At 38.9% G+C, this 12,489-nt stretch overlaps 1 protein-coding gene across 1 annotated transcript; it reads right to left on the bottom strand.

Moving 5' to 3' along the window:
- LOC121991843 (peroxidase P7-like) lies at window positions 1-1,504 on the bottom strand. Its single transcript, XM_042545902.1, has 3 exons — window positions 1,184-1,504; window positions 894-1,085; window positions 1-697 (listed from the first exon to the last, which is right to left on the bottom strand). Exons 1-3 carry the CDS (start codon window positions 1,487-1,489, stop codon window positions 137-139), a joined length of 1,059 nt encoding a protein of 352 aa, XP_042401836.1. The 5' UTR covers window positions 1,490-1,504; the 3' UTR covers window positions 1-136.
- Window positions 1,505-12,489: the final 10,985 nt, after the last annotated feature.

Raw genomic sequence — 12,489 nt, forward strand, 5'->3', positions numbered from 1 at the left:
TTATTCATTCATCTGCAGCACTAGTTTGATTAGTTGATTCATAATATATAAGATTACATATCCATGCTTGAGACTTGCAAATTTATTGCTTATAGAAGGTTCAAGCATGGCCTATATAAATATATAGCTTATTTATTTAACCGTTGACTTTCCTGCAATTGACACGAATCTGTCCACTCGATCCAGTGAGCGGGCTGATGTTGCCCATCTTGATCATGGCCGCCGTGAAGTCGTTGGAGAAGGCCGCGTTGTTGTTGCTGTACTGCCGCACCAGCGAATCCTGCGACCCGTTGTTGAAGAGCTCCTGGTCCGAGTGGAGGAGACCTTTCCGCACCACCAGATTCTTGTAGTAATCGTTGTCGAACACCACCGGCGTCTGGAGATCCAGCGGGGCCAAGTTGTCGTCGCCGCTGCCCGAGGCCGACGGGCAGTTGGCCTGGCGGCTGGTGGCGAAGGCGGAGTCGATGTTGGCGTCGTTGTAGATGTGGGCCCGGAAGTTGACGCAGCGGGACTGGCCGATGGTGTGGCCGCCGGATAGCGCCGTCAAGTCCCGCGCGTTGAGGCCCTTGTTAGAGAAGGCGGAGATGAGCTGGGAGAGGCTGGAGGCCGGGCTGGGGAGGTCGCTGTTGGCGGTGCTCAAGCTGGCGGTGGTGGCGTCCCGCCGCCCCAGCAGCACCGTCCACGTGGGTCCCCCAAGCTGTTATAAATTGCAATTGGGACATCATGCACGTGCGTAATTTACCATATTATTTGTCGTGGACAGGTTTGACTCTTTTTAGCATGGAAATGGAAAGAAACAAAACTCCGAAACAGGAATACCGGCGGCGAATATACTGTAAAAATCGAACAGTAAATTTTATAAATATAATAACTATTTATATATATAAACTGACCAAGACTACGCCGTCTCGGGCAGCAAGGGCAAGAATGTCGGCGCAGGAGACAGTGGAAGGGCAAGCGGATTCGACGTTGGTTTTGACTGTGTCGATGACGTCGAAGCCACGGACAGAGTTGTTATTTGGGCCGGCGGTCTTCTCGCCTGTGAAACTCGACGTGTCGTCCAACAGAATCGAGCCGTCACAGCCCTAAATAGACAAAATATATAGTTCTCTTTTTTATCCATCAAACAAAAACACCTTTTTTTAATAAATAAATAAATAAATAAATAAATAAATATGCATACGTTGACAAAGCAGTCATGGAAGAAGAGACGGAGGATGGATGCTCCGATCCTCTTCTCTCTGTTGACGGCCTGCGTCATGGCCGACCGGACGATGCTCTGCAGATTAGGGCACGTGCTGCTGTAGAACGTGGAGGAGAGCTGCCCGTTCGCAGTACGCGAAAGCATCGCGAGGAAACAGATCAGGGCGACGACGATCACGCAGCCGTTTGAGAACTTGGCCATGGCGCTCTGCAAGTGCAACGCTACTAGATGCCTCTTAATAGGGCAGTCTGGCGCTCTATATATAGTGCTATCAGCGCTCGTCATGCCTTTGCAATTTGCATGGCGCAGTAAATTACGTCGCAAAATTCTAAGGATTTTTGACACAGGACTTGATGATTTTTTGACTTGGTTTGTGGAAAAATTGCGTGTAAGGTCATCGATTGGAATCGTCGTTACAGGTCTACATCTTGGAACCATCGGTATAGTGGGGAAATCTGACTTGATCTTCATTGGTGATCATCATGAACAAACAGCTAGCATGCATGCAAAAATGGACATGTTACATGATGCATGGTGGGCACGAACCATGGGAAGTAGCTAGAGATCACACCCTTGAAAATTAGTAGTCAGAATTAATAATTCAATGTCGTTGTTAGCATTTAATGGTTGCATACTTATAGTTGACCATGTGATTAGGATCAGATGTGACTTACAGCTAGCTTGGTCCTTGTTGATTAATAATGTTTTTAATTCTAAAGGATAACTACTAGAATTTTAAAATTTTACATCCACTATAGTGTAACACATCTAATTAATTTTAAAATTGATCTTCATCTTAATTTTCTGTTTAATTATGGATAAGTACTATAATGCGCGCAAACCTACCTTTACCATGCGTTTTTTTAAAAGATGTGTCGTATGTCCTGACACGTATTATTATGAATTTTAAAAGTTTGCATATGTCACGCTTCAAAGGTGCAAATTATACTTTAGTAAATGTAGGTGACACATGCACTTCAATATATTTTTTATTTTTGCCTGGCGAGTATTGCCGAGTTGGTAGTTAGGCAGGTATTGTCATCAAGAGGTATAATTTGATTTTCCATAAGAATAAATATTGCTTCGGATTGTTTGATATCTTTGGTTAAGATTGAATAAGCCTTCATAATTTATCCTTGTTTTTAGAATATGTGGACCGCTCTGTAAGATGCTAAAATGACGGCTTCAGTAGCTTTGCCACCAGAGTATGACATCATTTTAGAAAATCTAGATGCACATCTTGAAAAAAAAACAAAAATTGTAAAGTTCTTGCATGAGTCATGTAGCACAGTTGGGATGCGTCTTTGTACCAATAAAATTTTAATCTTTAACCTTTATAAAATTTTAAAATGTCATATTTGTCCCTTTTAGACCATATGATATCATTATTGACAGGTTCTGCCACTACAGTGTAATCTAGATAGAATACCATGCTTTAGTATTAACAGGTGCTATATTTTAGTTTTACTAAATATCTTAATTTATTATATACACATTTGGGCGGTAGAAATTGAAGAGGAAATGATAGCCATCTTGAATAAATTCAAATATAAAAAATAGAAAATAGAAAATATTTTATAGCTAGATTAAAAAAGCCTCAACTCTAGCTTAAAAAGGTAAAAAATTAAATTATTATAAATGCTATAAATAAATAATTCTAATAAATATATACAATCTAATATTCCCATTAAACTCAGGATGCTACAATTAAAAGTATTGAAAATTTATTAGATAAAAAATGAAAGTGCTAAGCGGAATGAGTCTTAGTAAATATATCAGCTATATGTAGTGAGGAAGGAACAAAAGACAGCGTGATAGTGTCAAGCTGTAGATGATAACAAGTGAGATAACAATCAATCTCAATATGCTTCATTCTCTCATGAAAAATCATATTGTGCGTATATTTGAATGACACTCTGATTATCGCAATGAAGAGCAGTAGGTTGCCGAAGAAAAATTCCTATATCTGCAAGCGATCAATGTAGCCAAATAATCTCACAAATAGTGGCAGTCATGACACGATATTCAACTTCTGTGGAAGATCTGGAAATAAAATCTTGCTTCTTATTCTTCCAAGAGATAAGAGAATCTCCAAGAAAAATTAGAAGTCGGTGGTGAGCTTACGATCCATAGGGTCAACCACCCAATTAGCATCAGAGTATGCACACAACTCTAACAAGGAAGTAGAAGGGAATAAGAGACTCTGAAACTGAGTTTTTCGAAGATATCAGAGAATGCGAAGAACAACAACCCAATGAACCCTGGTCGATGCAGTGACAAACAGACTAACCACATGCACAACACGCACAATATTAGAACGAGTCACAGTGAGATAAACCAAGCTTCCCACAACTGTATGGTAGAGGTTAATATCTGACAAAGGAGAACAATTTGATGGAGAGTATTGAACATTAGTCTCAAGGGGAGTATCAACTATCCTGTTATTAGTGAGACATGCATGCTCAAATAGATCAACTACGTACTTTGACTGAGACAAGAGATAACCTTTTGATGAAGAGGTGATCTCGATCCCCAAAAAATAGCATAGTAAACCCGTCTTTCATAGCGAAATAATAAGCTAATTCAAACTTTAAAAACTTAATTCCATTTAAATCATCACTAATAGTTATCATGTCATTCACATATAAAGACAAAAATATACGACACACACTTGACAAATAAAGCTGAATCATAATTACTGGATAAAAGCCAAGCGAGGTAATCACCGTGGAGAACTTGGCAAACCAAGTACGCAGTGCTTGTTTGAGTCCATAAAGAGTTTTGCGAAGACTGCAAACTTCACCAGATCAGTGAGCAACTCTTGTAGAAGGCACCATATATACTTCTTATTGAAGATCACCATTCAAGCAGACATTCTTGACATCCATCTAAGATAATTTATATTGACGAACAGAGGCAACGACAATTAACATATAAATGATGACCCTTTTAGCAACAGAGACAAAAGTTTTCTTATAATCCATGTTATACTCCTAGAGTAACTTTTAGTAACAAAATGAGCTTTGTACCGTTTGACAGAACCATCAGATTTAGTTTTGATCTTATAAACCCAACAAGAACCAATGACACATTTCCCTGATGGCAGAGGTACCAAATCTCAAGTATGAGTATGATATAGAATAGTTAATTTCTTGTCCATAACATTATGCCAAAGAGGATTACCAACATATTTTTTATAGAACAAAGGTTAAGAAAGATGATAAACAGATGTAACAAAAGAAGCAAAGGAATTAAAATAACAAAAATAAGTAAAATCGGGTAGTTTAGTAGACTTACGAGAATGTGTAGATCGACGAGTAGGATTGTCTGCAATCTCACGAGGTGATGGAACAATCACAGGAGAGGGAGGAGGAGGAGATGTCTCAAGAATACCAGATTCAATGAAGTTGTCATGAGGAAGAGTAGTCGTGGGGGAGGCTTTGTCGGTGTCAGTACTAAAGGGGTGAATACAGGTAAGATATGCATGAGTCATGGCATGTGGTAGAAGAGGTACGGAGAAGAAAGGAATATGCTTAAGAAACATAACATGATGAGAGACATATAATTTTTTACCATAACCAAGGAAGACACACAAAGTAGATCTAGAGGATAACTTATCATGCTCTACGTATGGTCAGATAACAAAACATGTACAATCAAAAATACGTAAAGAGGAATAATCAGGAACATGACCATACATTTTTTGAAAAAGAGACAAACATGAATTGTGAGAAGTCATAATCCTATTAATTACATAAGTAGAAGTAAGAACTACTTATCCTAAAAAAAAACTAGGAACATCTGTAGACAATAAGAACGAGCATACTATCTTAACAAAATGTGTATGCTTTCTCTTCGCAACCCCATTCTGTTCAGGTGTTTCTCAACATGATGTTTGATGTATAATATCGTTTGATGCAAGTGCACTCGCCCCCAAATCACAATGAAAATACTTGATAACAATCAAATGTTGAGTTTTGACAAGAACTTTAAAGTTACTGAAGATGGTAAGATAATCATATCTGTGTTTTATAAGATAAACTTAGGCATAACGAGTGCAATCATCAATAAAAGTAATATAATATCTTGATCCCCCCTTTTATAGTAACAGGTAGGGGTGTAATCGAGCCGAGCTGAGCCGAACTCTTGGATGTTTGAGTTTGGCTCGTTTATAATCGAGCCGAGCTCGAGCTTTATTTAACGAATATATTCATGGCTCACGAGCTTATTCGAGCTTTTATCGAGCCTAAACGAGCTTAATAAATATAAATTATAAATTTAAATATTCATTAAAAACTAAATTATATATTTTTAAAAAATTATAATATTCTTGTTAAAATTTATAATTTTATTCTAATAAATAAATTTAATATATTTGTCTGTGTTTTTCATAAGTAGAGTGTAAAATTTATAAATTCAATATCAAAACTATTATTTTTTTAATTTAAAAGTTGATTTATGAGTTTAACGAACATGTTCACGAGCTAACGAGCCGAATATTGTGAAGCTTGAGCTTGGTTTGTTTATTTTAACGAGCCTCATTAAACGAGCTCAAACGAGCTTTTATCGAATCGAGCTTCGAATAGCTCACGAGCGGCTTGACTCATTTACACCCCTAGTAACAGGAGAAGATCCCCACACATCGGAATGAACACAATTAAAAGGATTAGGAGAAAACGATATACTTTTATTGAAAGATAATATAGAAAATTTTAATAGTTTACAATCACTACAATTAAAAATATCATGACATTTTAAAGTTCATAGTACTCCAGATGAAGCTAAAAATTATAAACAAGATGCTAAAACATGACTTGGACGAGTATACCATAAATAAAAATTAGAAGAAAAATGACTTAATCAAAAAGATGACAGATTAATACTAGAAGCTATAACATTTGGTGCTTAGAGCTGATCCAAGACATAGTGTCCCCCTTGCCTATGGCTTATCCTAATCACCTCTAAGATCGTAGGTCTTGCACATAATAATTGGACGAGGAAAAAAATGTCATATTTAGATTCACTTAATTGGCTAATAGAAACAAGATTAAGTGTAAAACTAAGAATATAATAAATATCAGAAAGAGACAAGCAAGTTGTAACAACAGAACGAACACCTATTAATGATATCAGAGTACCATCAGCAGTCACAACTGATAAATATAAACTAGAAAATAAAGAGATAAAAGATGACAAGTTAGGTGACATATGATGAGAGACTCCAGAATCTAAGATCCACAAAGAGGAAGGTATACCTGATGTACCAGATGATGACAAACCTATATGAGAAGAAACAGACATGACAGAGGGTTATGAAGTAAGAAACTTTTAAAACTGTTCAAGCATATATGGATCTAAAGAGGGGACAACCATTGCATTACTAGATTGAGGTAGTCCATATGACAATTGTTGTGGTTGAGTACCAGATTTCTATAAAGCATTCTGATGTAGTAATGGTGGTTGTTGAGGTCGTTGTTGCTGATATTGTTGTTGTGTTGGTCATTTCTACTACACAGTAGTTTACCTTTATTTAACAATAATGGACACTGAGACTTCCAGTATTCCTTTTATTTGTAATAAGAATACTCATTACTAGAAACTTTCGAAGATGCCCTATTTTGGTTGTAAGGTGGAGGTCACTGTGGTGCTGTAAAAACTATTGGTGTAGATGGTGCAATATGTTGGAGCAATCCTAATGGTCCATGCGACCATATGTTTTGGTATTTGGGCAAAGAGTTTAAGTTAAGTTCACCATTGTTATTTGATATGTGTATGTGAGTGTGTAGGTTTGCAAGATATACATATGACTCAGCTTGATGGCTTCGGGTCTATGAATGATGGAGCATCTGAGGGATCATGGACAAGGTAGCAAGGACAAGGGCTGAGGGAAGCAACTTTGAGGTATACGCGAAGGATGATTTTGGGGACGAGCCGCGGGCTTGGATTCATCTTAGGGATGAGAGTCAAAGGAAGAAAGCTTGAAGGCAAGAGGTCAAAGCTGCAGGGAAGGGTCAAGTGAGTCGTGAGGGTACAAGTGCATGAGAGATTGTACTCAGGGTAAAATCCTAGATTTAGGGTTTTAACGCAGCAGTTAATGCAGCAATTACTGTAGCACCACTGTAGCATTTACTGTAGCAGTCGTCTGATGTTTTCATTAATTGACTAGTACAGTCGACTGGGAGCGAACATAATGCTTCTGTTCGCTCGGTTAGTGTGGAGCAGTCGACTGATGGAAGGATTAGCCGACTAGTATCGAGATGTTGAAATGTAATAGTCGAATCTCCACAGAGGACAGTCGACTGATGATTTTATCTGTCGACTGGTAGGCGAAGTTTTCCAACCCATGGCCTATATAACTAAGGCTTGGGAGTTTGGTTATAGTTGACAAAATTGGACTTGGTTAAAGTTTACTAGTGCTCTAGGTTTCCCTTGTGTCCAAGAGGTTTTGGTGAGTTTGTGGCGAGGTTTCTCCACCCACAAGAAGGTTTGAGCTAGCCGGAGTTTCCGGGGAGTCATCCACCGACGGATTAGGATCGTCCACGTTACGGACAATCGTGGAGTAGGAGCTTTATCTTCGAACCACGTTAAACGGACGTGTATTAGTTTGCATTTCCTTATTGTCTTTATATTAGCTTTATATTTATTTTTGTTTGTATTTCGCTGTGCTAACATCATAGGAAGCAATCGATTTGGGGGCGCCGTCTATTCAACCCCCCTTCTAGCCGACCACCGATCCCCTACAAGTGGTATCATTGCTAGGCCGCTCTCCGTCGGACTAACCGCTGAGGAAGCAAAGATGACCGGCTTGATAGATCTGCCAAAGTTCGAAGGAGGAAGCTTATGAGATATTACTTTTTGGATGGTAAAGATGAAGAACTTCTTCGAGACGGATTGGGACATAATGATGGTGGTAGAAGAGCCATTTGAAGTCCCGAACGACAAGAAAGGGAAGAAGCTCTGACCATGACATTGGACAGAGGAGCAAACCACATGGGCAAAGGCAAATTCAAAGGTAATATTAATTTTAATTGATATTTTACCTAATAATTTGATGAGTCGTGTAAGTGAATACGAGAATGCTCACGATTTGTGGAGCAAAGTAAAGAAAGTTCTAGGAGAAGAGTTTTTGCCTACACAAGAAGAAGAAGAACCCAAGAAGATGAGTTCAATTGCTCAAGGAGAGGAGATGGAGCAACTGGAAGTTGAGCCATGCTCAATATTTGAGGAGGAGAAGGAAGATGAGGCATCATATACATCCTTAAGAATTGAAGAAGATTCCAAGACAAGTGAAGAAGAAGGAATCTTGGAAACCAACTTAGTGAGCATCTCCACCGAAGTCAAATCAAAGAACCACATTGTGTGCTTCAGTTGCAATGAGAAGGGGCATTACAAGAGTAGATGTCCTTTGCTTAAGAAGGTAAAACCTAAACCCACTCAAATTATTTTAGATACTAATTTGGGGTGTAGGAAAAAGAAGGAGAAGAAGCACATTAGATGCTTTACGTGTGATGAAATGGGGCACTACCACACCAAATGCCCAAATAAGAAAGAGCTCAAGAAGTTGGCACATTTGAAGAAGTGGGAAAAGAAGTGGAGGAAGAACGGAGGCTCATGTCAAGGGGGAGCTCTAAAGGTAAAGGGTAAGGTAAACCCTAGTTTAAATTTTAAGTCGAATTTAAATTCTCATACTCCCATGCACATTAGAAATAATTGCTATTATTTACCCATGCATAACTTTGGATTTAAATATCATGATAGGAATAGGGTTAATGTAGGTCAAAACCCTAGGAAATTTATGCATGATAGACCTAGAAGAGTTAGATTCTTATTACCTAAGGAGAAGAAGGTAATGGAGAACCTAGACATTAATCCCAAGAAGGGGAGACACATGCCTAGAAATGGTAGATCTAGGAATATCCATGGTGGACATATTGACTCTAGGTTTAGGAACCTAGAAAGGGAAAATCAAGCTTTGAAGTCAAAGTTTGATAAGTTGGAAAAAATCCTAGAAAGATTCAATGTTGGATCTAAGGGTTTAGGTATGATGTTGGGTAGTCAAAGACCTAACAATGATAGATCAGGTCTAGGATACCGATCTAGTGTCTCCAATGCTAAGGGAAAGTCTTATGCTAGAGTTGCATTTGACTATAGCAAGGAGAAGTCAATAAATGGAAAGAGAAAGCCATTTAAAGGTAAGGTTAAGTTAACTAAGGACAAGGTGTCCAAGGTTAAGAAGGTTAAGTTTGTAGACCAAGTGTCGCCGGAGGTGCACCGATGTGGCCTAGCCATTGTGGATGAGTCACCTAGGGAGGTGACTAAGGTTAAGAGCTCTAGAAGGAGCTCAAAGAGTCAAATTAGGACCCATGACCAATGAATCTCAAGTGGATTTTACTTGGGAGTCTAGATTGGGTCATGGAATGTGCCAAGTGGTTTGGAGATGGATTTGAACCTCAACCTTAGAAAATTGGCACAATTGGTTTATGTTTCATGCTTAGAAATATGACATTGGAGTCATATATTATGATAATTAGTTTTGGATGTATAGATGCCATATAAACCAATTCTAGGGATGCATTGTGGGTTAGTATGGACAAATACATCAAGAGAAAGCCAAAACTAGGACTTTAGGTCAAGGTTCAATTGAATAATTTAGCTAGTTTTGAGTTTTGTGTCAATCTTGGGATTTGTGATAAATATATTTATATATATATATTTCCTAAGTAGATATTGATAAAATAGACCTCTCCATAAAATTTGAGAATTTTTGGAGGTCTGTGAAATTTCTGGTGTACTTTTGAAGTTGGGTCAGAAAGGTTGATGGTCAGAAAGGTTGATTTTTATAGAAATAGTGTACCAGTCGACTGGTACAGTTATCAGTCGACTAGTAATAGTATTTTTGAGCATAGAATGTCTCTGTAAGCTCATTTTGATGAGGGAAATCGACTGGTACTTATGGCAGTCGACTGATACCAGCCTGAAACTATTTTTCAGCGCTAGTTAGTGACCAGGTCAGCTCGTATATGTGTATGAGATCCATGGGGATAAATACACGAGTTTAGGGTCAGTTTGATGATCAAGTTGTCAACAATTGGGATATTGTTGGAGCTTTTTAATGTTAGGCAAAGGGGGAGAAGTATGGTTTAGTTTGGGAAAACCTTAAGTGTCTTTGCGTGGAGGGAGCCTTGTGATAGGTTCTTAAATAGTCTTGTGGTAAAATCCTATCTCATTGGGGAGCTTAGATGTAGGGGGAGCCTTAGGATAGGTTCAAATGTATGTTTCATTGTTTTTGATTCGGGGGTGTAAGTCCAAGTGTGTAGTCTTGGCAACGTAAGTCCATTCAGCGGTGTAAGTCCAAGTGTGTAGCCTTGGCAACGTAAGTCCATTCGGCAGTGTAAGTCCAAGTGTGTAGCCTTGACAACGTAAGTACATTTGTTTTAGCATATTTATTTGCTATTATGTTTTTTCTAACTTAAACGTATTGCCAAACATCAAAAAGGAGAAATTGTTGGAGCAATCTCAATGGTCCGTGTGACCATGTGTTTTGGTGTTTGGGCAAAGAATTTAAGTTAGGTTCACCCTTGTTATTTGATATGTGTATGTGAGTGTGCAGGTTTGCAAGATACACATATGACTCATCTTGATGGCTTCGAGTCCGTGAAGGATGGAGCATCCGAGGGACCATGGACAAGGCAGCAAGGACAAGGGCCGAGGGAAACGACTTCGAGGCATACGTGAAGGATGACATTGGAGACGAGCCGCGTGCTTGGATGCATCCGAGGGACAAGAGCCAAAAGAAGAGGACTTGAAGGCAAGAGGTCAAAGCTACAGGGAAGGGTCAAGTGAGTCGTGAGGGTATGAGTGCATAAAAGATTGTACTTAGGGTAAAATTCTAGATTTAGGGTTTTATCACAGCAGTTAATGTAGCAATTACTGTAGCAACACTATAGCAGTTACTGTAGCAATCGACTGATGTTTTCATCTGTCGACTGGTACAATCGACCGGACAGTCGGCTGGGAGCGAATAAAATGCTTCTGTTCGCTTGGTTAATGTGGAGCAATCGACTGATGGAAGCAGCAGTCGACTGGTATCGAGCCATTGGGATGTAACAGTCGAATCTCCATAGAGTACAGTCGACTGATGGTTTTATCAGTTGACTGGTAGGCAGAATTTTCCAACCCGTGCCCTATATAACCAAGGCTTGGGAGCTTGATTATAGTTGGTGAAATTGGACTTGGTTAAAGTCTAATTAGTAGTCTACTAGTGCTCAAGGTTTCCCTTGTGTCTAAGAGGTCTTGGTGAGTTTGTGGCAAGGTTTATTCACCCACAAGGAGGTTTGAGCTAGCCGGAGTTTCCGGGGAGTCATCCATGGACGGATCGGGATCGCCCACCTTACGGACAGCTGTAGAGTAGGATCTTTATCTCCGAACCATGTTAAACGAACGTGTATTGGTTTGCATTTCCTTATTGTCTTTAGATTAGCTTTCTATTTGTTTTTGTTTGTATTCCGCTGTGCTAACATCATAGGAAGCAATCAATTTGGGGGCGCCGTCCATTTAACCCCTCTTCTAGCCGACCATTGATCCCCTACACAATAGTCCTCTTATCAACCTGAGACTCAAGGAGAATCTCCTTAGCTAACAGTTTATGTACCACTAAATCAACGGAAGAAAGAGGACTACGATGCAAAATTATCCCACACAATCTTTCAAAATCATCACAAAGAGCTATCAAGAATTGGACCAGACGTTGCTCTTCTTGACGAGTGATATAAGGGGGGAATACTTGCAATTCTAAGGATTCTGTGAGTGTCAACTAGTCTCATAGTTCGACATGGCAAAATAAAAATCTTGGATGCCCATATCTTGCTGACGAAATGCGTGGATATCTGCTTCCAATTGATATTGTTTGCTAAAGTTAGACTGCATGTATAATCTTGCCAGATGATCCGAAATCTCTTTGGTTGTCTCGTACTTGGCCAACTGAGCAACAATATAGTGTGAAGCAGATTATTGATCTATGTAATAATCTTTGCACTACCGGTCTCCCAAACATCCAACGACTTTGCATAATCATCAGCGTTGTTGTCAATAGGTTTAATTCGCACACTTGAAACATATCCCCATATAGATTTTCCTCGCAATAAGTTTTTCATAACATATCTTCAATATGAATAATTGTTTCCATCCAGTCAGATATTAATTGATTGAAGCGAATCATTTGTACGACTACTCATGATGAAAAAAATGAATTGTACTCACAAATAATCGAATAGTAAATAAAACTA

This window comes from Zingiber officinale, chromosome 6B, assembly GCF_018446385.1.
Source record: "Zingiber officinale cultivar Zhangliang chromosome 6B, Zo_v1.1, whole genome shotgun sequence".
NCBI classification, from domain to species: Eukaryota; Viridiplantae; Streptophyta; class Magnoliopsida; order Zingiberales; family Zingiberaceae; genus Zingiber; species Zingiber officinale.

What these genes read in the sequence shown, in the direction of transcription:
- LOC121991843 (XM_042545902.1), bottom strand. Translation starts at nt 1,489, where the DNA reads ATGACGAGCGCTGATAGCACTATATATAGAGCGCCAGACTGCCCTATT. An exon ending in TCCATGACTGCTTTGTCAAC is followed by an intron (nt 1,086 to 1,183) that starts GTATGCATATTT and finishes TTGTCTATTTAG; the next exon opens with GGCTGTGACGGCTCGATTCT. An exon ending in CCCGAGACGGCGTAGTCTTG is followed by an intron (nt 698 to 893) that starts GTCAGTTTATAT and finishes AATTTATAACAG; the next exon opens with CTTGGGGGACCCACGTGGAC.